Below are 22917 nucleotides of genomic sequence, written 5' to 3'. Positions count from 1 at the left end.
CTATTCACGCTCCACCCTGAAGCTGACGTCCAGCTCCTGCTGCGGGGAGCTGAGCACCATCAGGCGCTGCCTCCGCAGGGACTGCACATGCTGCAGCGCCTCCTTTCTACACCCCAGCGGGGGGGGCTCCGCAGATCACCGCCCTGGTGCGCAATCGGGTCGTCCACCGTGAGGCCGCTCTCCACCGGTACGGCCGCCAAGTGCTCCCGCTCCGCAGGCCACCATCGTCCCGCTCATTCAAGCGGTGACAAACAGGCTGTGGCCCCGACCTCCAGGGCCACAGCCTCCAGGACTCACTCACCCACTCACACCGGGCTCCGACTGAACCCGCGCTCAGCGCCGCAGGGACAGAGCCTGCGTCAGCAACAGACAAACAAACTGAAGGAAAAAGTAAAACTAAACAAGAAATGAAAACAAAAGTTACATGACAACACACACAAAGTACTACAACATGAACAAAGAAGAGAAAATACACAGAAAAACTGTAAAGTGCTTCAAGTTTGTGGAACAAACAAATGACCACGTTCCCAGCTTCTCAGAGAGACAGACAGACAGACAGACAGACAGACAGGGAGATCATTTTTTTGAAATATCATAAACATAAACAAATCAATAAATATCAAGGAATGAAAAACAAAACATACTTAGGTAGAGTACGGTATATTTTCACATGTTACCTCTGTCATTTGTCCAAAGGCAGATGTTACAGTCCTCTGTGCCGCCTTGTCAAGATATGTGCAGTACACGTAGTATCTGCTTCCTATGTATAGTGTTTTTTTATTAGTATGTTTCTATATATTTGATATTTTTTATAGCGTGTACCTTCATATGCTCTATTTTCTGCTGTTCCCCTTTTTGCTGCTGGAACGATATCAATTTCCCCGTTGTGGTTCTAATGAAGGTTTATCTTATCTTTAAACAAAACCAGGCTGAAGTTTGCACCTTATTCGATCTGTTTTGTTTATACATATATTCCATTAAAATGCACGGTGGACAGTCATTGTGTGTATTATTTTTCTCAATACAGAGTATTCATAACAGATGATTCATTGTTGAAATGTGTGGATAGAGGCCTCTGCAGCACAGGACAGAGATGAGTCACCACATAGAGCCACCTACAGGCCAAACAACGGTACTGCAGCCATTTAAGGTGGACTGAGAAGTTCAACTCAGGGCACGAGGTGTAGCGTGCTAGCAGCTAGCCTCGTTAGCTTAGCTTAGCTCGGTTGTCTTCAGAGAAGTCACCGAGACGGGGAAAGAAACGCAGCGAAAACTGAGAAATCCTCGTTGGTCCTGGATCTCTTGGTGCACTTTTCAGCTGCTTTGAAACGTTGAAAGTGCTGCTAAAACTTCAAAATAAAAAGCTTTTTCCCCCTTTTCTCCGCCTCCAACTCAACTGCTTTTCATGTCGTCTTCAGTTGAAAAGGTTTTTGTCCTCGTCCAACTGCAACGTGTGTCATTCAAACAAGAACAAGTGATGAATAAAATCCATACAAGCAGCTGTTATTATCAAACAGATGTTTTTGTTGAATACATGTATTGATACTGGAGGTATTGGGACATGTTTGATCATTGGGAGCCTCATTGGTTTCTTATTAGAAGCCTCCTTTTCTCTCCACAGTTGAAGAAACTACTCAAATCAACTTGGTTCAAAAGTTGTATTTGTGCTTCACAAGCTCCAAAGCTGGATTCCAGCTCCTGTGTGTCCAGGCTGTTTCAAGAATGTTTCAAGGCTGTTTCAAGGCTTCATGGGATGATACTGTTTTTGGGGCTGAGACAGTGACTGACAAAGTGTCCCTTCAACAAGGAAACTCAGTAAAATTCAATCTCTGTCAAATAAAAACACACCTTTTATTTGTTGTATTTGGAAGAATACCTTCGCTCGCTCCTGTCAAAGAAAAAAAAGAACCCAGTTTATTTCACAAACCTGCCCAAATTTTATGTTCCCGTCCAATGCCATTTGTTCCAGCCCGATGTGATCAAAAGTAGCCCAAGAGGGAGGAAAATCACCCAACCTGGCAACCCTGGAGGCAGCTATCACACCGAGCTGCAACGTCCTGCTGCAGACCTCCCTCCTGAGACCCCTGGGTCTGTCAGCCAATGGGGTTTGAGAATGACCTCCCTCCTGAGACCCCTGGGTCTGTCAGCCAATGGGGTTTGAGAATGACCTCCCTCCTGAGGCCCCTGGGTCTGTCAGCCAATGGGGTTTGAGAATGACCTCCCTCCTGAGGCCCCTGGGTCTGTCAGCCAATGGGGTTTGAGAATGACCTCCCTCCCGAGGCCCCTGGGTTTGTCAGCCAATGGGGTTTGAGAATGACCTCCCTCCCGAGGCCCCTGGGTCTGTCAGCCAATGGGGTTTGAGAATAACCTCCCTCCCGAGGCCCCTGGGTCTGTCAGCCAATGGGGTTTGAGAATGACCTCCCTCCCGAGGCCCCTGGGTCTGTCAGCCAATGGGGTTTTAGAATGACCTCCCTCCTGAGGCCCCTGGGTCTGTCAGCCAATTGGGTTTGAGAATGACCTCCCTCCTGAGGCCCCTGGGTCTGTCAGCCAATGGGGTTTGAGAATGACCTCCCTCCTGAGGCCCCTGGGTCTGTCAGCCAATGGGGTTTGAGAATGACCTCCCTCCTGACGCCCTGGGTCTGTCAGCCAATGGGGTTTGAGAATGACCTCCCTCCCGAGGCCCCTGGTTCTCTCAGCCAATGGGGTTTGAGAATGACCTCCCTCCCGAGGCCCCTGGGTCTGTCAGCCAATGGGGTTTGGTTTGGATTGTCGTTCCACTTAAATGTGTTTCGGGACCAATGAGAGTTGAGAAACAATCAATCCAGTTGGTGAATCCTCATCATCTCACATCTACGAGGCCTCGTTTCAAAGTTTGTTCTGCTTCCGTTGCCGTGCTTCCATCTTGTGGGAGACACGGAAGCCAAGCAGCAGCGCCCCAAACCCCTCCCCATGGAAGTAACTTTAGTCTAATACTACTTGATGTCATCAGATATTACAACAACGCTGCAAACGTATTCATATTTGTACCACAATAAAGGCTTTGTTGTTGAAAATGTATTTAGGGCTGCGAGCGCCGGCCTCTTAACTCACTACTATCATTTGCCAGCAGTTGAGGCAGTTTCAGCCCTAATGAAACGCTGATGATTCATCAATAATCCATCATTCTTCAGTGTTGTGTCATGTTGATCAAGCTTCACTCGTTCAAATCATTGTTTTGTCATGAGTGCTGTGAGGACGAACATGTAATAACTACACCTGTCCACCAGAGGGAGCGACAACACCTACACCTGTCTATCTGATCTTCTTCTACGTTTACTTTGAAATGTTTTACTGTGTGAGGGACACAGTGCGTCCACTGGACATTGGCTGTTGTCCAGCAATGTTCCCACAGCTATGATGTAATGACTGTTCATGACGCCATTATTCAACCATTTCAACCATGATCCATCCAGCTTTTTAACACCTCGTGAAACGATGGGAGTGGTTTATTTTGCTCACCCTATTTTTCACTCGTTTCAGTTGTATAACCTCATAAAAATGTCAAGTCTTCGATCCAGTTTGTTGTAAAATGAATAAAAATAAATACATAATAATACTGTTTATATATATACACAAACAAGATGAGGCTGATGACGTCAGAAGTAACGTGGCATCATGGGAGTCGTGGTCTTCACCAACCAATAGTCACGGTGCGACCTCCCAGTTGAAGGGGGAATTGAAGCTCCTCTATCGGCTTCATATGTGTGGACGTCTGCCTCTGATACTTTGCTTTTTATTGCAGCTCTTTTAACAATACAATGATACCAATAATGGATACCAGTTGGGTTTCAGCAGATACATACGTCAAGGTACAAATAGGTAAATAAAGGACAAACACATCAACCATAGAAAGAGGGTTTGATCAATAGCAGTTCAAATAAAATATGCCAGGGGGCAACATAAATAAAGAGAAAGTGACTTCAGTGAAAACATTCAATTGGCAGCACAGTCTCACAGTTTTAATATATTTTTTTGTATTTTAGTTAGTGTTAATATATAGCTTTATATTATTATAACTTTATATTTCATTCTTGAAAACATGCTAGTGAGGTTTTCCTTTCGCAAATTTACATTTGTGAACACAAAAAATTGCAAAAAATCTGCGATTGATTAGAAAATACTGTGTGTTGATCCTTAAAAGGAAACTAAACATGTATTTTCCAGCGGACGCTCAAAGTTACAGATAATATTATCCGAGATAAATGTGCAAATATCTTGCCACAGATGAGGGCTATACATCCATTTCAGTCTCAGTTTGGGAATCACAGAAGGCCTGGCTCTGATAGCAGCCAGTGCCTCCCAGGCCACTGACCTCAGCACACGTCATGATGTCGCTACAGAGAGGACACATCGGTAGTGACCACATCTACTGACAGATGATGCCTTGTTGAGGATGGCATCAGAACATCAACATGTGTCAACATGAGTAGGTGACACTCAACGTTCCCCTCATCTTTTTATTGATTTATTTACATTTAAAAAACACAACCTTCATTTCAGTCACAGTGAATTAGAAAACAAACATCAGAGCAGTAAACGTTCCCCGAATTAAAGTTCCTACTGAACATGTAGGTACCTTCTAGTACCAAGAGTCACCACTAGGTGTCCCCAACATTTCCTTTACAAAGAGCATTGTTTTCATTTGTCCGTTAAAAGTCAGATGGGCACCAGCAAATTAGAAAGATTGAAACAGCGAATACAGCAGCAGTGACAATCATATTTTTTATTTTTAATTTTCGACACAATAGACTTCAAATTGAAGTGAAGATTGATTAATCAATAATAAATACATTTAGCGATAACAAACTTCAATTAAATGAATGTATAACAACAACAAAAAAAATAATATATATACTGTAAGGTACTGTCATGTTGGGATTACACCAAATATTTGGACAAAGCAGACAAACATTAAAGGGGCAATAGACAACTTTTCAACTCTACCCCAGTGTTTCCAAGGGGTATTTTTTATTGTGCTGCTGTCACAAAGACAGCCGCATCGCTTTACGTTTTCCTCAGAGCGCTGCGTGGAAATGATCGACAGCGCTTTGGAAATAAAAGAAGTGTCACAATTTGATTTACTTTGGTTGAACAATCATAGACATATATATACAGACGCTGCATTGACGGCTTCAGACCGTCGGTGGGATGCGTCCACTAGACACTAGACCCACCGGAGCTAAACCCGCTACTTTGTGCATTTCTAAAATCGCCAGGAACCGCCAAGTAAATTGAAAAAAAATTTGTAGAAGGAAAATTAGATTTTTCCAGATTTGTGTTCCTTTGTGTTTTTTTTTTGTTTTTTTTAATCTCTCAACGTATTTTTCAAAACCGAGTTTCATTTATAAATAGTCGAAAAAAGTTTCACCATGTAGTTAAATATTATTATATGGGGAAACACAGTTCACTTACCGAGACGCTGAACAGCGCTGAACAGCGTCGATCGATTTTTTCCTTTAAAGCGACAGTCCAGGTGAAGATTATTCCTCCATATGCCATGTGATGTGAAGTCACAATGTGAAACCGTTTTGATAGAGTTCAGCCTTAAATTCGTACTACTTTAACACACACCTGGATCCATCGTTGTGAAAGGGTGAAACCATCTAAGAAGAAAAGCTGACGTCACTTCCTAAAAGAGATGGTTGAAGAGCAGGACGAGGATTCTTTGATTCTTCTGACCAGTGCGATAGATCCAAGTCAGTGTAAGCAGCGCGGACTGGTCTTCGTTTTCTGCGATGATAGTCAGTTCTCCGACAGCGACGCAGAGAACGACAGCGATGCTGGATCTGATACCGGTGTAATCCCGGACTTGGAGAACATTTCAAACAGCAGATTTCAACCTGAATGTGACAATTAAAAACAAAATATTTTCAAGAACCACTGGAGGAGACTGACAAAGACTGACTGGAGGACACGCCCGTTGTTGTTAGAACGGAAGAAGTTGATGATGTGATGAAGTCCGTTGAGGTTTGTGAGGCATTGTGTGAGGAACAAGTAGCATTGCATTAGATTCTCAAGTTTACTTGCAAATGCAGCCAGGGGCGAAAAGAAACTGGCAGGCTTGACCAGGAATCATGTACAGAGAAACTGAATCCTGATTTAATCTATAGATCACGTTACATGACAGCAGCCTTAACAAAGCAGGAAACAGACATGTTTATCATGGGACAGCTATTCTGCAGTGGGAGACACAGTGAAATGACTTCAGACAACAAGAAAACACCAACCAAAAGAAAGAGGGAGTGGACCCAGTACTCGGTGGATGGTGTACAAATCTGCAGAGGTGTTACCTGTCTGCTCCTTGAGGATTCTCTGCACGATGCGGTCGATGGTTCCCAGCTTTTGGTTGAACATGTCGAGGTAATCTCCCATGATGCAATACTCTGCCGGCCGCGCCCGCAGCTTGTAGCCGCCGGCGACCTGCTTCACCGACTCTCCCACCTTAGTCAGCAGGGCCAGACCCTGGCGCTTGTTCAGGTCCTGGGGAGGAAGAAAACACACACATCTTACATTTACAAAAGACTAGAGTTACTTATTAGAGAAGTCATACTGGGACATTTTTTTACTCATATCGCACAGTCATCATTTATTGAAACTACAAAACTGTGAACGATGATCAGACGCCTTTTTCATTTCATGAAAGTACTGATGTATTGTCCATCCTGTGTAAGTAGTACCAGCAGTACCAGGTGGCGATGCCTGTTACGGCCCTTGCCCTTATTGACGCCTAAGACACATACAGATAAATGTCAAATAATGGATGGAATTGACATTGCATTATGCCTTTAAATCAACAAAATAAACCATGAAACTACATCTACCGTTGTCGAGATATTCATGAAAATTGTGGATCCCCTCCAGAGTAGAGTAGAGTAGAGGTAGAGCAGAGGCAGAGTAGGTATGTAAAATGTGTTAGTAGTTCAGGAGCAGTATTTACATCATCCCTTACCTTGGCAGTGAGGAAGGTATTGAGGTGGGGGGAGAAGGAGAGCACGGGGTGGTCCGCCACCCGCTTCAGGAACTTGTCCAGGGCTTTCATCCTCGTCTCCACAAACTCTTCTGAAAAACGATCCACCACTCCCTTCATCACAAACTTCTCTGGCAGCGGCGGGAGAGAGAGGAGCAGGAGATGGAGAGTCCAGTCACTAAATGTGCCTTAAACAACTGCAACTGTCATTCCTACCTTTAGCAAAGATATTACATCCACGTTGAAAATAAATGCATTTCAAAAAGAATAAAATCTTCGAATAAGAAGTACTTTCTTCGATACCAACTATTGCCTAAAACTAGGGCTGTACCCGACTCAGAGTTTTGTCAGTCGATTCGAATTCAGGTGTTTAATGCCAATATTCGCCTATTGGGCCGGGGCTACAACATTAAAGAACGTAGTATTTATAAGCTCCATACATTACCGGTACTGTTAACGGTGTTGGAGGAATATATGCACGAAGGGGGCGGGGCCGACTCCCCTCAAATTAAAAAACTCAAATTGTGTCATAAATCGCACGCAACAAAGTGAACGTGGCTTGGAGTCTGCGGAGTCACATTTCACTGATGACAGGAGGAGAGGAGGGAGGGTTGTACAAGACCTTAGATCAGGTCTAGATCAGGACCTGTCTCCCTCCGTGCATAACGGGGACACCACGCCCGCACCATGTGGTAACACCGGTGTTGTCAGTGACTTTATCAACCGGTGGGAAAAATGCCTCAGTGTGGCATCCCGATACCGGATCAATAAGCAGTATCGGTAAGAGTAGTAGAACTGTTAAAACCATAACGATACCCATCCCTACTCACGCCCCGTTACTCCAAATGAAACAACTAAAAAAGAGGAACAGGGCGCACGGAGAGGGTTACCTGCTGGGATGAGGGTCATGTGACCTACTGGGATGAGGTGTGTGGGCTGGCTGTCCTCCAGTTTGCTCCTCAGTCAAAGTCCTGGTAGTGCCGCAGTATTCTGGCAGGTCGAACGCCATCCGAGTGATCTGCAAAACAAACACACACACACACACACACACACACACACACACACACACCTCTGTGTGAACAGGTTGCAATTTTCTTGGCCCAATCCGAGTCTGAGCGACCGATTCTGATTTTCTTTCAGTTGTATGTTGATAATAAAACATTGACTATTAAATAACTTGTGCACCGTCGTCCCATCATTTTGAGTTCATATCATGGATCATTTGGTGTCATTGGGTCGATCTGCTGTACATCAACGACAGGCACATGGAGTGATGTGATGACGCTCACGTGACAGGACAGCTGCACATACGGAGCCATGCAATTTGATAGATATTATACTAATATACTGCCGCAATAATATATATGATACTGTTCATTATTCACTGTGGAACAATAATAGAACATGAAACTGTCCCCTAGTTACAGTAAAATACAACATGGAACTGTCACCAAGTTTCAGTAGAATACAACCTGTAAGTCATTGAGGTTTAGTAGAACACAACCTAAAACTAACATGGAAATGTCCAGTTCAACCTTCAAATCAAAGTCTCTTTCACTTCAAGTGCAAATATACCTTTCTACTGTATTGATGTGGTACTTGCCGTTCCAAAATAAAGTCGTCATAATAAATGTGCGACTCTTGTCACTGTGCTTCACTGGAAGTCCTCCTTCACTCAGCGCGCATGAAACCAACTGAATCAAATGGAACGACTGCTTTTACTGAGTGACTGGTGAAGAAGCGAGTGTCAAAAAGGAGTGGAACCTTTGCACCATGAAGAAGCAGAGCAAACGCTGCTGTAGTGACACTGACACCAACCTGCCTGAATGACTACCGTCCGGTGGCCCTCACCTCGGTGGTCATGAAGTGTTTCGAGAGGCTGATTAAGGATTACATCTGCGCCTCCCTCCCCCGCACCTTGGACCCGTTGCAGTTCGCGTACCGGCAGAACAGATCCACGGATGACGCGGTCTCTCAGGTACTGCACACCACGCTCACGCACCTGGATGGCCAGAAGGGGGCCTATGTGAGAATGCTGTTCATTGATTATAGTTCAGCTTTCAACACCATAGTCCCCACCAGACTGGCTGCCAAGTTGTTGGAACTAGGATTGAATGCTCCGCTGTGCACCTGGATCCTGGACTTCCTCACAGGCCGCCCCCAGGTGGTCAAGGTGGGGAAGTACATGTCAAGCTCCCTCACCCTGAATACAGGATCCCCCCAGGGCTGCGTCCTCAGCCCCCTACTGTACTCCCTGTACACACATGACTGTGTGGCCAGGTCCAGCTCCAACACCATCATCAAGTTTGCTGACGACACCGTGGTCGTGGGCCTGATCACCGACTGCGAGGAGGTGGCTGACCTGTCACTCTGGTGCCAGGACAACAGCCTCCACCTGAACGTCAGCAAAACCAAGGAGCTGATTGTGAACTTTAGGCGTGGATCACAATCGAGGACGCACGCGCCCTTGTGGATTAATGGGACTTCTGTCGATAGGGTGAGCAGCTTCAGATATCTGGGAGTCCACATCACAGAGGACTTAACATGGACTGTTCATACAGACACTCTGGTGAGAAAGGCGAGGCAGCGTCTCTACCACCTCAGGCAGCTGAGGAAATTCCGGGTCTCGGTGAGGATCCTCAAGTCCTTCTACTCTGGAGCAGTGGAGAGCATCCTGACAGGCAACATCACTGCCTGGTTTGGGAACTGTACTGCCCAGGACAGGCGGGCCCTGCAGAGGGTGGTGCGTTCAGCTGAACGTACCACTGGAACTACCCTCCCCCCCTTGCAGGAGTTATACACCAGGAGGTGTAGTAGCAGAGCCCGTAGGATCATGAAGGATCCTCATCACCCCAACAACGGACTGTTTCAGCTGCTGCGGTCAGGCAAGCGCCTCCGCAGTCACGCAGCGAGAACAGAGAGACTGAGACGGAGTTTCTTCCCTCAAGCCATCAGAACTGTCAACACTGACCTCACCAGGGGTCCTAACTGAGCCATACACATAGGCTCCACTACCTACTGTACTGTATGTAGCATACTGTACCGCATACTGTATCACTGTTCAGGGTTGTTCGTGATGCCGTATTGCTGCGCCGTACTGTTGTATACTGTGCTGTATTATCCCAAACACTACCTCACACTATTCACATTCACATGCCACTTTAATTCACATGCCACTTTAAATGCACATATCTGTATATACATAGCCATATTCCTTCAACCTATTCCATTTTATTTCAATTTATTTTTTATTGTATTTTATTCTATATATTTGTTATCTTATTCTATAAGTATTCCACTTACTGTATTACGTTTTAGGAGTCAGTTAGTCGGTCTATTAGAAAGGAATTTTCTACTTTAATTTTATTTTATTTTTGTACTTTTTCCTAGGACTTATTGTGTGCTATCACTGGGTGCGTTGCATTACATTTCACTGCATATATGTATGGAAGTATGTATATGTATGTGACAAATAAAAATCTTGAATCTTGAATACAAACACAGTCGACTTGGGCCATCGTGCAAAATTCCAACCCGCGAGCGCCGGGGGGCAGCGGTATCTGTATCTACAAACAGCCTATCCCATAAACATAACTCTATTCCCTTTACTTCTATTTTATAGCCTTCTATTTTGTATCACCTTTTTGAGTCTTATTTTAATTTAATTTTATTTTATATTATTCTATTCACTAACTGTATTCGGCTTTAGGAATCAGTTAGTTCAGTTAGTTGCTAGGTAGTTGTTTCTTAGCTGTTATGTTCGGTTTAGTAACTATTGTACATAATCTCTGGGTGTGTTCAGTAACATTTCACTGCATATATGTATGAACGTATGTATATGTACGTGACCAATAAACCTCTTGAATCTTCAATCTGGAATTAGAAACGGACCATTTTGATGGTCCAGTGGGATCACGGTTCAGTGTGAATCAGGGTTTTTGGGACACGGTAACGGAACCGTTTCAGTATCTTGTATTATATCCTATATTTAAGGAAAATCTTTCAAAAAAAGTTCAAAGTTCAAAGGTGTAAAACATTTTTGACAGGATTCTTCCATAAATAACTAGTGTAACACTGTAAACAACTAGTGTAACACTGTGGGTATGACTGTGGGGTTTAGGGTTCATTGGTGGTTGTTATAATTTGCATGAGTTCATGAGATTGGAGGGAAACGTCAAGGATAATGGATAATTCAAATATTAATTTCCATCAGTTATATATAATAAATATTTTAAAAACGTTTATCAATAATGAATAAACTAAAGCACTACTATAGTTGTTTTTGTGCTGAACAGTCATGAACAGTGTTGGGAGAGAAGACGACAGCCTTCACGAGGCCTCTCCTGTGAGTAGTGAGCAGTGGTGCAAGACCAACTCACGAAACTAATGTCGCCAAATAATCATCGAGCTGGCAGACCAAGGTACAAGCCAAGGCCAAAACCAAGGCAGAGAACATCCTCTTTAGGACGGGCGGACACCCCCACCGTCGAAAACCAAGGTCTGTCGGTGCTCCAACTCAATGTCGAGGGCCTTACCATCGCCAAACTCGACGTCATCAGGCATCTCGCCGATTCCAACAAAGTGGCAGCGGTCCTCCTGCAAGAGACACACTGGGTGTCAGATGAAAACCTCAAGCTTCCGGGGTTCTCCCTCGCTGGATATATCCACAGCAAGAAGCATGGAATGGCAACCTTCGTCCGAGATGGTTTGAGCTGGGCAGCCACCAGCCAATCTCCACCTGGCTGCAACATCGAGTGGCAGGTCACTAAAATCCAAGAAACATCTGTCGTGAACGTATATAAGCCCCCACCAACAGCGCTGACTGCATCATCACTTCCATCCGTGACTGCTCCTGCCATCTATGCAGGTGACTTCAACTGCCAACATACGGATTGGGGTTACCAACACACATCACAGGATGGAGAAGCACTGAGTGAGTGGGCCTCTAACATTGAGGCACAACTGCTGTACGACCCAAAGGAGCCCCCAAGCTTCTGCTCTGCACGTTGGAACTCTTACACCAACCCAGATCTGGCCTTCGTCATATGCCGCAGTAACGACCTGAAACCGGAGAGACGTGTCTTGGACAGGTTCCCTCGCTCACAGCACCGGCCATCCATCATCAAAGTACCATCCCTAGTACAGCCGGTAGCTGGCAAACCGGTCAGGAGATGGACCTTCAGGAAGGTGAACTGGCAGTCGTTTACGGTGGAAACAGAAAGAAGAACTGCTGGTCTCATGGACCCAGAAGCAGAAGATGTGGATGCTGCATACAGTGCCTACTGTGAAGTCCTCCTAAGGGCAGTAAAGCACAACATCCCACGTGGCTACAATAATAACTATATCCCGGGCTGGGATGAGGAGTGCAGCTGCCTGCTGCGCCAACACCAGCAGGCGAGCTCCAGGGAAGAAATGGAGGCAACAGCAACAACCCTACTGCAGAAGCTGGATGACACCCCAAGGGCTAGGTGGACGGAAGTAGCGGAATCCATCAACTTCACCCACTCCAGCCGGAAGGCGTGGCAGACCATCAACTTGCTCTCAGGGAGAAAAACAACACCTCGTAGGTGTCCAGTGACTGCAGATGCTATTGCTTCCCAGCTCCTGAAAAATGGTCGCTTCCCTGATGCGGACAAAAACCTACCTCACACGACTGACATCGTGTGAGGTATCATCCCTCTCCAGAGCAGCCAGCGCTGATGCTAATCTCTCAGGAGACTTCACAGCAGCCGAGCTAAAGGCAGCAATCAAAAAACTGAAGCTGGGCAAATCACCAGGTCGAGACAATATCCATCCAGAGTTTGTCATGCATCAAAGTGAAAGAACATCTCAATGGCTACGCACATTCTTCTAATCATGCTTCCGGAGGTCCAAGTTCCCAAAACCTGGCGCCGTGCTTCCGTCATAGCCAAAGCTAGCCAAGGCCATGCACTGAGCTAACTTAGTTAGCTTGAGATGCTGGAAGGTGTATTTCCCTAACTTGACAGGAGCTAGGCTAGCCCATCCCCTCTGCGGCCATGCATTGAGCTAGGCTAGTTAGCATGAGATACTGGAAGGTGTATTTCCCTAACTTGACAGGAGCTAGGCTAGCCCATCCCCTCTGCGGCCATGCATTGAGCTAGGCTAGTTAGCATGAGATACTGGAAGGTGTATTTCCCTAACTTGACAGGAGCTAGGCTAGCCCATCCCCTCTGTGGCCATGCATTGAGCTAAGCTAGTTAGCATGAGATACTGGAAGGTGTATTTCCCTAACTTGACAGGAGCTAGGCTAGCCCATCCCCTCTCATCTATCTCAGTACTGGTCGTTCAGGGATGAATCTGGTGTTGACCTTCTCTTCTGATTGTGGGTGAGATGGATGGACCAAAAGTGAATTCCTCTCAAACTTGACGTGTACATATACTGTGGAATCCTATTGTGTAAACTTTGTGAGGATCATTTTAGAGGATTTCTATTTTTAAAAAGTGTAATAGAAAGCTCAAGATTCTTTGGGGGGGAATTAGGATTTTGTAAATATTTGTAATTAATGAAATCAACGTCTTTCAAATGAATCCACACAATTACACTTAAAGTTTTGAAAACATAAAAACAGAATAAAGTATAATGTAACAAAGATAAATACATGTTTTGGTGTATTATTAGTAAATTGGAATTGGCTGCACGCTGATCTTCCCTGAGTCCTTTCACTCTCAGACTCAGCGTGAAGCACTAAACGAGCCCCAAAAGCCCAAACTCCACCTCGGGGGAGGCTCTGTAGGCGATGTAGGTCTCCATGGTGGAGACGTGCTTCTCGGGGTCGTCCACGGTGACCGATGGGCGGTGCGTTTCTGTGGCGACGTAGAGGTCGAGGGCGTCGCCGTCCGCCTCGTCGTCAATCTGCAGCCGCTTGAGCAGCGACGACGCCGCTGGTCAGTCCCCAATCCTGCCAGACGGACGCCGTTACCGTGACGACGACAACGACAACGACGACGACGCCTCTTTCTACGTCGATGGGAGCCTTGATGTGACCGCTACACACACACACACACGAATACACACACACACACGAATACACACACACACACACACACACGAACACACACACACACACACACGTATACACACACGCACACACATAACACACACAGTATACACACAAATACATACACACACACGTACACACACATGTATACACACACATACAAATACACACACACGTATACACACACACACGTACACACACAAATACATACACACACACGTACACACACAAACACAGCACTAACATGGTATTTTGTAAAGTAAATAATGACATCACTGCTCCATCAATAACACAACAGATGACTTGGATTCCTCATCAAGTGTTTCATCCAATTTATTTTAAAAAGTTGTTTTTAAAGATGTCACATCAAGAAAATTCCAAAACTTCCACATTCAATAGTTTTCATTATCACACATATTTGAACAAAGTGAGTCTTATGTTCCCATCAAAACATGAAAAGCATTTCTAGAGAGTTATGAAATAACAGTAACATACAGAAGACTGGACAACAGCAGGTTGACAAACATCAACATGACTCCAACACTTATTTTGACAGTAAAGTTATACACAGATGAAGGAATAATTACTATAAAAACATGTCATGTACATGAATGTACCACAGCATGGAAAGGCAATTACATACAGTGTTTATAAACTATGTGATAAAAACACTGAATATTCAGTTCAGCTTTTAGAGAGAGGATACTACACCTCCTCCACCTATAACAGAGACACTGAGGAACCAGACCACAAACAAAAACCAGGGTGGAGTGGTTGAGTGAATGTGGTGTAGAAGGTGTGGAGGTGTCTCAGTGTGTCAGAGGAAACTGAGTAGAAGGACAGAGTGCCAGCAGACCAGTCCACATACACTCCAACTCTGTGACGACCAGAGGACGGAGGGAGATTTATGACTGTTCTACTGTTATTGTAGCAGACATAGTAACAATCATTAGAACAAGACAGGATCCAGGACTTGTCATTAGATCCAAGACAGCAGTCAAGCCTCCCTCCTTTCCTTGTGATTCCTCTGTATGTCATTCCTATATAAACCCCTCCTTCCCTCTCTACCTCCCAGTAGCAGCGTCCAGTCAGACCTTCTCTACACAACACCTGTCTCCAGAAGTCAAATCTGTCTGTGTGATCAGGATGTGGCTGCTCCTCTTCAACCATCATCACCTTCCTGTTGTTGTCGGACAGACAGAGTTGTCTGTTTGCTGTGTTTGGGTCCAGTGTGAGTTTAACAGCATCTGGTGGAGAACAAGACACAAAAGAGCAACAGTTTATAATCTAACATCCCTGTTTGGTTCATATATTGTGGATTGATCAACAGACAGATTGTCCATTTATCAGCCGTGTGATGAAGACACATGATGTCCACCATCATCTTCATTCTCAGTAGGATGTGAATGGATGGACGTCCCGTACTGCTGTGTGGATGGACTTTCCATCTAAATAGTTGATAAATAGTAATGAATCAAACTAAACAGACACTTACACTTCCTCACTCCTGGTTTCAGCCTCCACACTCCACCGTGCTCCACCCTGGGAAGAACACAGTCAGAGCAGAACGTTCTCTGAGATCAGGGAAACAGGGACATTAAGAAGCTCCCGTATCCATGGTTTCCCATCATGCATCGGTCATATGTGCTGTCTAACAACAAAGCACGTTCCCCAGCATCCCAGTATGATTGACCACATGGTTGTGGAGCGTCCTCCTTGTAGAAGAGCTTGTCAGGGAGTGTCAGCTGGTCTCTCCATACCTGAGAGTGTCCAGTCTCCAGCGTGGCTCCTCCAGGCCAGCAGAGAGCAGCCTCACTCCTGCCTCTCCTGGGTGGTTGTAGCTCAGGTCCAGCTCTCTCAGATGGGACGGGTTGGAGCTCAGAGCTGAGGCCAGAGAAGCCACGCCCTCCTGTGTGAGCAGACAGCCTGACAAACTGCAAACAACATGAAGCACCAGGTGTCAACATCAGGAAGACGGTTGCTACGGCAACAGACACTGATACATAACACAATGAGATGGAATATTGATGTGAGCCAGCCTGCACACACACACACACACACAAAAACATTAGGAACTTCATAATAATTCATTCAATTCAATAATTCATCTACAAAGACATGATTGTGAGAATGGACTCATGGTTCTATGATTTGGCTTCAGAACACCTGGATTATGCAGCTTCACATTATGTTGAGTCCTTTGTAGGAGCCAGAAAATAGGTTGTTATGTTCTAACCTACAGATAACGTATTTGACTTAAGAGTAAAAACTAGTAATCAGTCAGATGGTAGTATATTGACAATGTGTATGCATGTACTAATGACACTGTGAGGTGGCTCCCTCTGCAGGCTGCTGGAGGAACTAAGGAACACACCTGAACTCATTTCAGTTCAGGTGTGGCTGCACTGGGAGCAGTGAGCACACACACATACAGATACTCAGAGCTCCTTGGTTTGAATTATGGACTAATTTTGTTTCACAATCTTGGCTGTGGAATGAAAGCATTGATTACCTTTATTTTGAAACCACTTTGTACATTCACTTCACTGGAGTTGTTTTTGGGTTACAATGAACATGGTGCTTGAAGACAAATCCCTCATTCAGTCCCACAGTGGTTATTATAAGAACATTTCATGGGACATTAACCATTTAAAATAACCACGACACCTTTGTTTTATTCCACGTTCACGTCTCTTCCAAAATATTCTCATGTATAATTGGTAGTTTTGACATTGTGTGTTTTGCTGTTCTTAATTCCATGTCTCTCTTCCTCACTCTGCACCTATTGCTCTCCTAGCCATCCTGGAAGGAGGATCCCTCTCTCAAGTCCCTTCTCAAGGTTCCTTTATGTTTGTGTTTGGGATTCTGGGAATTTTTTCCTGATCCTTATTTGAGGGTTGGGGGGGTAGTCATCTAACTGTCCTTTGAATGTGAGGATGTAAAGGTGTATGAGGCTGTAACTGTGATGGAAGTTGTGACTCTTTGGAACGTTGTTCAATGACATTGTTTGGAAAAAGGCTGTGGTTGAACTGTACGAGCTGTCTAAGAGATATGGAAGAAAAAAATAGTTTTAACTCATAATGATTACCCTGATATGAATATTATATTAATTAATTTTACATTTAGAATAATAATGTTTATATATATTCTATGTATTATTTTAACAAAGTTATAATATCTATATTAAATATTGTATATTGACATAGTTATCTACAGTTGTATACAAAACACAATATGACTGAAATATTTAGGTCAAGGTTGAGTAACACTGACCTGAGAGTGTCCAGTGCACAGTGTGGACTCCCCAGTCCAGCAGAGAGCAGCTTCACTCCTGAATCCTGCAGATCATTGTTGCTCAGGTCCAGCTCTCTCAGACGAGAGGAGTTGGAGCTGAGAACTGAGGCCAGAGCTTCACAGCTTCTCTCTGACAGATTACAGCCTCTCAGCCTGCACATCAACATGACACAGATAAATACATAGTTTGATTTTAGATATACACAGATATTTACTTCAAATATCTCACCAGATGTCAAACAGTGTACAGTTAATATACGTATGTTATCTGTGCACCTACAGAGATGTTTTGGAGGCTTTGACCACGGGCAGCAGCCTCAGAAGAGCCTCCTCTGAAGCAGAGTATTTCTTCAGGTCAAACACTTCCAGCTCCTCTTCTGATGACAGTAAGATGAAGAGCAGAGCTGACCACTGAGCAGGGGAGAGCTTCTCTCTGGAGAGACGTCCTAATCTCAGGTGATGTTGGATCTGCTCCACTAGAGAACGGTCATTCAGCTCATTCAGACAGTGGAACAGGTTGATGCTTCTTTCTGGAGAGAGATTCTCACTGAACTTCTTCTTGATGTAAAGCACTGTTTTCTGATTGGTCACTGAGGTACTTCCTGTCGTTTCCAGCAGGCCTCGTAGGAGCAGCTGATTGGTCTCTAGTGAAAGGCCCAATAGGAAGCGAAGGAACAAGTCCAGGTGTCCGTTGACACTCTGCAAGGCCTTGTCCACAGCACTCTGGTAGAGGGATTGAAAGTCAGGTTTCTTTAAAAAAAGCTGAGAACACTTTGATGTTGGTTGTGGTTCTGACAGCAGATTGACACCGGTGCTGGTAATCGTCATAAAGACATAAACAGCAGCCAGAAACTCCTGGATGCTCAGATGGACAAAGCAGAACACCTTGTCCTGGTAAAGCCCACACTCCTCTTTAAAGATCTGGGTGAAGACTCCTGAGTACACTGAGGCTGCTCTGACATCAATGCCACACTCTGCCAGGTCTGCTTCATAGAAGATCAGGTTTCCTTTCTCCAGCTGCTCAAAGGCCAGTTTTCCCAGGGACAGAATGATCTCCTTGCTCTCTGTATTCCAGCGTGGATCTGTCCCAGATCCTCCACGATACTTGACGTTCCCCTGTATGGACTGAACCAGCAGGAAGTGGATGTACATCTCAGTCAGGGTCTTGGGCATCTCTCCTCTCTGGGCGGTTGTCAGGACGTGATCCAGAACTGTAGCAGTGATCCAACAGAAGACTGGGATGTGACACATGATGTGGAGGCTGCGTGATGCCTTGATTTTTGAGATGATGGCGTCAGCCTGCTCCTCCTCTCTGAATCTCTTCCTGAAGTATTCCTCCTTCTGTGGGTCGCTGAAGCCTCTCACCTCTGTCAGCATGTCCACACACTCAGGAGGGATCTGATTGGCCGCTGCAGGTCGTGTGGTTATCCAGAGGCGAGCGGAGGGAAGCAGGTTGCCACGGATGAGGTTTGTCAGCAGAACGTCCACTGAGGTGGACGCTGTGACATCAGTCCACGTCTCATTGTTCTGGAAGTCCAGAGGAAGTCGACACTCATCCAGACCGTCCAAGATGAACACAACTTGGAAGTTGTCGTAGCTGCAGATTCCTGATTCTTTGGTTTCAAGAAAGAAGTGATGAACAAGTTCCACCAAACTGAACTGTTTCCCTTTCAGCAAGTTCAGCTCTCTGAAGGTGAATGGGAAGGTGAAGTGTATGTCCTGGTTGGCGTTGTCTTCAGCCCAGTCCAGAGTGAACTTGTGTGTTAACACTGTTTTACCAATGCCGGCCACGCCCGTTGTCATCAGTGTTCTGATTGGTTGATCTTGTCCAGGTAAGGGTTTAAAGATGTCTTGACATTTGATGACTGTTTCTTCTGTCACTGTTTTCCTGGAAGCTGCCTCCATCAGTCTGACCTCATGTTCCTGGTTGACCTCCTCACCCCCTCCCTCTGTGATGTGGAGCTCTGTGTACATCTGCTTCAGAAGTGTTGCTTGTCCTGCTTTAGCGATTCCCTCAAACAAACACTGGAACTTCTCCTTCAGATGAGACTTCAGTTGACGTCGGCAGACAAGAGCAAGAATTACTGAATGAACAAACAACAGAGAACATCAATGAGTAGATGTTAAGGTCAATGAGGGTCATGTCAATATTTCCTGCTCAACGTGTGCAACTCACAAACCCATGTTGTGTATTTAGCTCATCACAGTCGGAACAAGCAGACTGACTGACTGGATGGGTGTGATGTGGAGGTTTACTGTGCATTTGCTTATAAATCTGCAGCTTTACTAATATGAACATGTTCCACCATGACAACCAACATGTAGCTTTACTGGCTTATTAGTAGCACACCATTCTACTCTGATACCGAGGTGTAGAAATATCCCATTAAAAAGGTATTAGTGCTACGATAAATCTCCCATTAAAAAGGAACTTATACTACTATAAATCTCCCAATACAAAGGTACTAGTACCACTATAAATCTCCCATTTAAATGGTACTACTAGCAGTCTCAAAAAGTAAACACCTAATTTGTTGCTTCAGTATTGATTATATATTATTCCACGGGAAACAACATGAAAGTCCGAGTTCCTAGACTCAGTCATAGAGTGATTCCCAGCCCCTATGCTGTCTCCTTACTCCCCACTGTCTCCTTGCAACTGTCTCCTAGCGACTGTATCCTAGCGACTGTGTTCTCGCGACTGTCCTTACTCCCCACTGTCTCCTAGCGACTGTCTCCTTGCAACCCTCTCCTAGCGACTGTATCCTTGTGACTGTATCCTAGCGACTGTCTCCTAGCGACTGTGTCCTTACTCCCCACTGTCTCCTAGCGACTGTCTCCTTGCAACCCTCCCCTACTGACTGTATCCTTGTGACTGTATCCTAGCGACTGTCTCCTAGCGACTGTCACCTTACTCCCCGACTGTCTACTTGTGACTGTCTCCTTGCAACTGTCTCCTAGCGATTGTGTCCTTGCGACTGTGTCCTTACTCCCCACTGACTCCTAGCGACTGTCTCCTTGCAACTGTCTCAAAGCGACAGTGTCCTTGCGACTGTGTCCTTACTCCGCACTGTCTCCTCGCGACTGTCTCCTTGCAACTGTCTCCTAGCGACTGTATCCTCGTGACTGTATCCTAGCAACTGTCACCTTACTCCCCGACTGTTTACTCGCGACTGTCTCCTAGCGACTGTCTCCTAGCGACTGTCTCCTTACTCGCCAACTATGTCATAGCAAAGGTCTCCGAGCGACTGTCTCGTAGCGACTGTCTTCTAGCGACCGTCTCCTAGCGATTGTCTCCCAGTGATTGTCTCTTTACTCCCCCACTGTCTGCTAGCGACCTTCTCCTAGCGACCATCTCCTAGTGACCGTCTCCCAGCGACCGTCTCCCAGCGACCGTCTCCTAGCGACCGTCTCCTAGCGACCGTCTCCTGGATGTATCTCTGAACTCTACATGTAGAGAACTGGTGGAGCTCTCATTGTCTTCTCAGAAACAGTTGCATAATCAAGCAGAGAACCAGAGTGGAATGTTCCTTTAAATGTGTGAAGCACAGTCTCTTACTGCTCTGCAGAGAGTCAGCCACATCCTCCTGCTTCATCCTCCTCAGGAAGTGCAGTGTGATGTTCACAACTCCCTCTCTGGCGCTCCTCCTCTGCTCCTCTTCCTCAGCGTCCACCTCATCATCCTCTTCCTCCCTCTGCCTCTCTGAGCATCGTGGCTCATCTGGACTCAGAACCATCCGGAGCCTCTTCAGCTCCTCCTTCACAAAGGTGACCATGTTGTCCTCCAGCAGCTGGAACAGAAAAACATCAGTGAGAACATTACTGTCCTGGATCCACATCCCACTGGTGTGAAGAGGAAGCATGGAGACCATCAGCACCACAACACATGCTGCTTCATGTCATTTGGAGCTTGTTGGACATTTACACACCAGGAATAAGGAGTCCAGGTCTGTTTGATGCTGCTGCCCAGACTGAGCACTGGTGACCTCTGACCTCTGCTGGTCTCTGTGGAGAACACAAACACACACACACACACACACACACACACACACACACACACACACACACACACACACACACACACACACACACACACACACACAGTTAGAGGTGGTGTCTTGTAGTAAAAACACTCTTGGATGTGACAGAGTTTGAAGGTTCTGATGGGACTGAACAAGGAGCCGGGACTTTGACTCACAGAGCGACCCACCACACGAGTACTGTTCCCAAATACATATTCACACTCCACCTCCTTAGATACGGTGCTATGCTTGGCTGTTCTCACCTTTCTTTTCCTCTCCATTTCACTGTGGTTCACAATCAACACAGTTGTTTGCTCAGTTGCACTCCCATCAATGAAAACAAGGCGGAATTCACCAATCGTGTTCTTCAAAACTGACGGACAAGTTCAAGTTTGGAGGGGTCACTGGTGCAGCCCCAGCCACACCTTTTTATTTGACACATTTGGATCGTTCCACACAAATAGAGATATATTTAGAGACAGAATTCAACATTTTAACAAATGGAAATATACCATAATAAGTACAAGATATTAATACAACTAAAACTACAATTCATCATAAAAAAGCAACAGACAAGATGAGTCATTTTGAAAGGACATGTCCCACAATGCATCAGGACAGGTTGCCATGGTTGCAGCAGTTGATATCAATATCCAATATCACTGGAAGCTTGAACTCAGTGCACTACCCGTTCTTTTAAAGTTGAAGTAGTCATTTCTATATTTTATACCACCTACATGGATGTACACAACCATTTAAAAAGTGCCAACAAAAGCCCTCCCTGTCACTGACGTTGTGCTTTAACGCTGGTTCTGAACAATTCATTTGCTCCTGACTTGTTCCCTCTGCTCAGTAGAGAATGATAACAACCATCTCCTCTGTTTCCATCTTCTGTTTCAAAGTCCTACCTCTTCTCCCTGGAGGGGCGGCCATCTTTGACGTTAATAGGATGATCCATAGAGCGGTCACTCTTGAAGGAGACCCCACTGGGGGCAGGAGCCTCTGGACTCTCCTGCTGCTCTGGGCTTCAACACAACACACACAGAGCTTTTCCTCAGACTCATGAAGGTGCAGTGACATCACTGCTGAGCTCTGGGATGGACAACAGTCCCAGACGCTCAGAGATCCTCATCTTACCTCTTAGCTTTGCTCGGGCCGCCATGTTCCCCAGACAGAGTTGTTTTAGAGGTGGGACGCCCCTCCTCTCTCTCCTCACACACATTCATGGTTGACTGCAGACCTTTAAATTCAGATGATGTCATGATGATGTCACAGTGTTCCGGCCCGTGGGCCAAACAGGTTGGGCAACAAGATTTAGACAGAAAGAGTTTACAACAAGCTCTGCATGTCACTCATCACAACACACGTTGCACTTCAAACCAATTACAACACCTGCATCTCTCAGTCATCAGAACAAGCTCTGTATTTCTACCCAATCAGATGCAGCGAACAGCACCTTTCACTGATCACATTGAATGAGGGATGAATGTTGATCATCACTCCTCCAGTTTCACAGCATTGAACTCAAACTGGAAGGATTTACAGTCTCCAAGAAGTCACCGTTCATCCATTGTGT

General features: G+C 45.4%; 1 protein-coding gene and 1 pseudogene across 2 annotated transcripts; both read right to left on the bottom strand.

Annotated features, from left to right (window-relative positions):
• LOC307243069 (sorting nexin-30-like) lies at nucleotides 1-14271 on the bottom strand (annotated as a pseudogene). Its single transcript has 7 exons — nucleotides 14259-14271; nucleotides 13743-13909; nucleotides 7925-8024; nucleotides 6989-7147; nucleotides 6330-6519; nucleotides 270-354; nucleotides 1-106 (listed from the first exon to the last, which is right to left on the bottom strand). The product of its transcript is annotated as a sorting nexin-30-like (transcript).
• A 198-nt stretch (nucleotides 14272-14469) lies between these two features.
• LOC307243480 (NLR family CARD domain-containing protein 3-like) lies at nucleotides 14470-21007 on the bottom strand. Its single transcript, XM_080018305.1, has 6 exons — nucleotides 20879-21007; nucleotides 17600-19403; nucleotides 17299-17472; nucleotides 15786-15959; nucleotides 15521-15567; nucleotides 14470-15272 (listed from the first exon to the last, which is right to left on the bottom strand). Exons 1-6 carry the CDS (start codon nucleotides 20913-20915, stop codon nucleotides 14746-14748), a joined length of 2763 nt encoding a protein of 920 aa, XP_079874431.1. The 5' UTR covers nucleotides 20916-21007; the 3' UTR covers nucleotides 14470-14745.
• Nucleotides 21008-22917: the final 1910 nt, after the last annotated feature.

Source organism: Zeus faber (assembly GCF_960531495.2).
Source record: "Zeus faber genome assembly, chromosome: 17".
Taxonomy (NCBI): Eukaryota; Metazoa; Chordata; class Actinopteri; order Zeiformes; family Zeidae; genus Zeus; species Zeus faber.
This window is presented reverse-complemented; position numbering and strand designations above follow the sequence as displayed.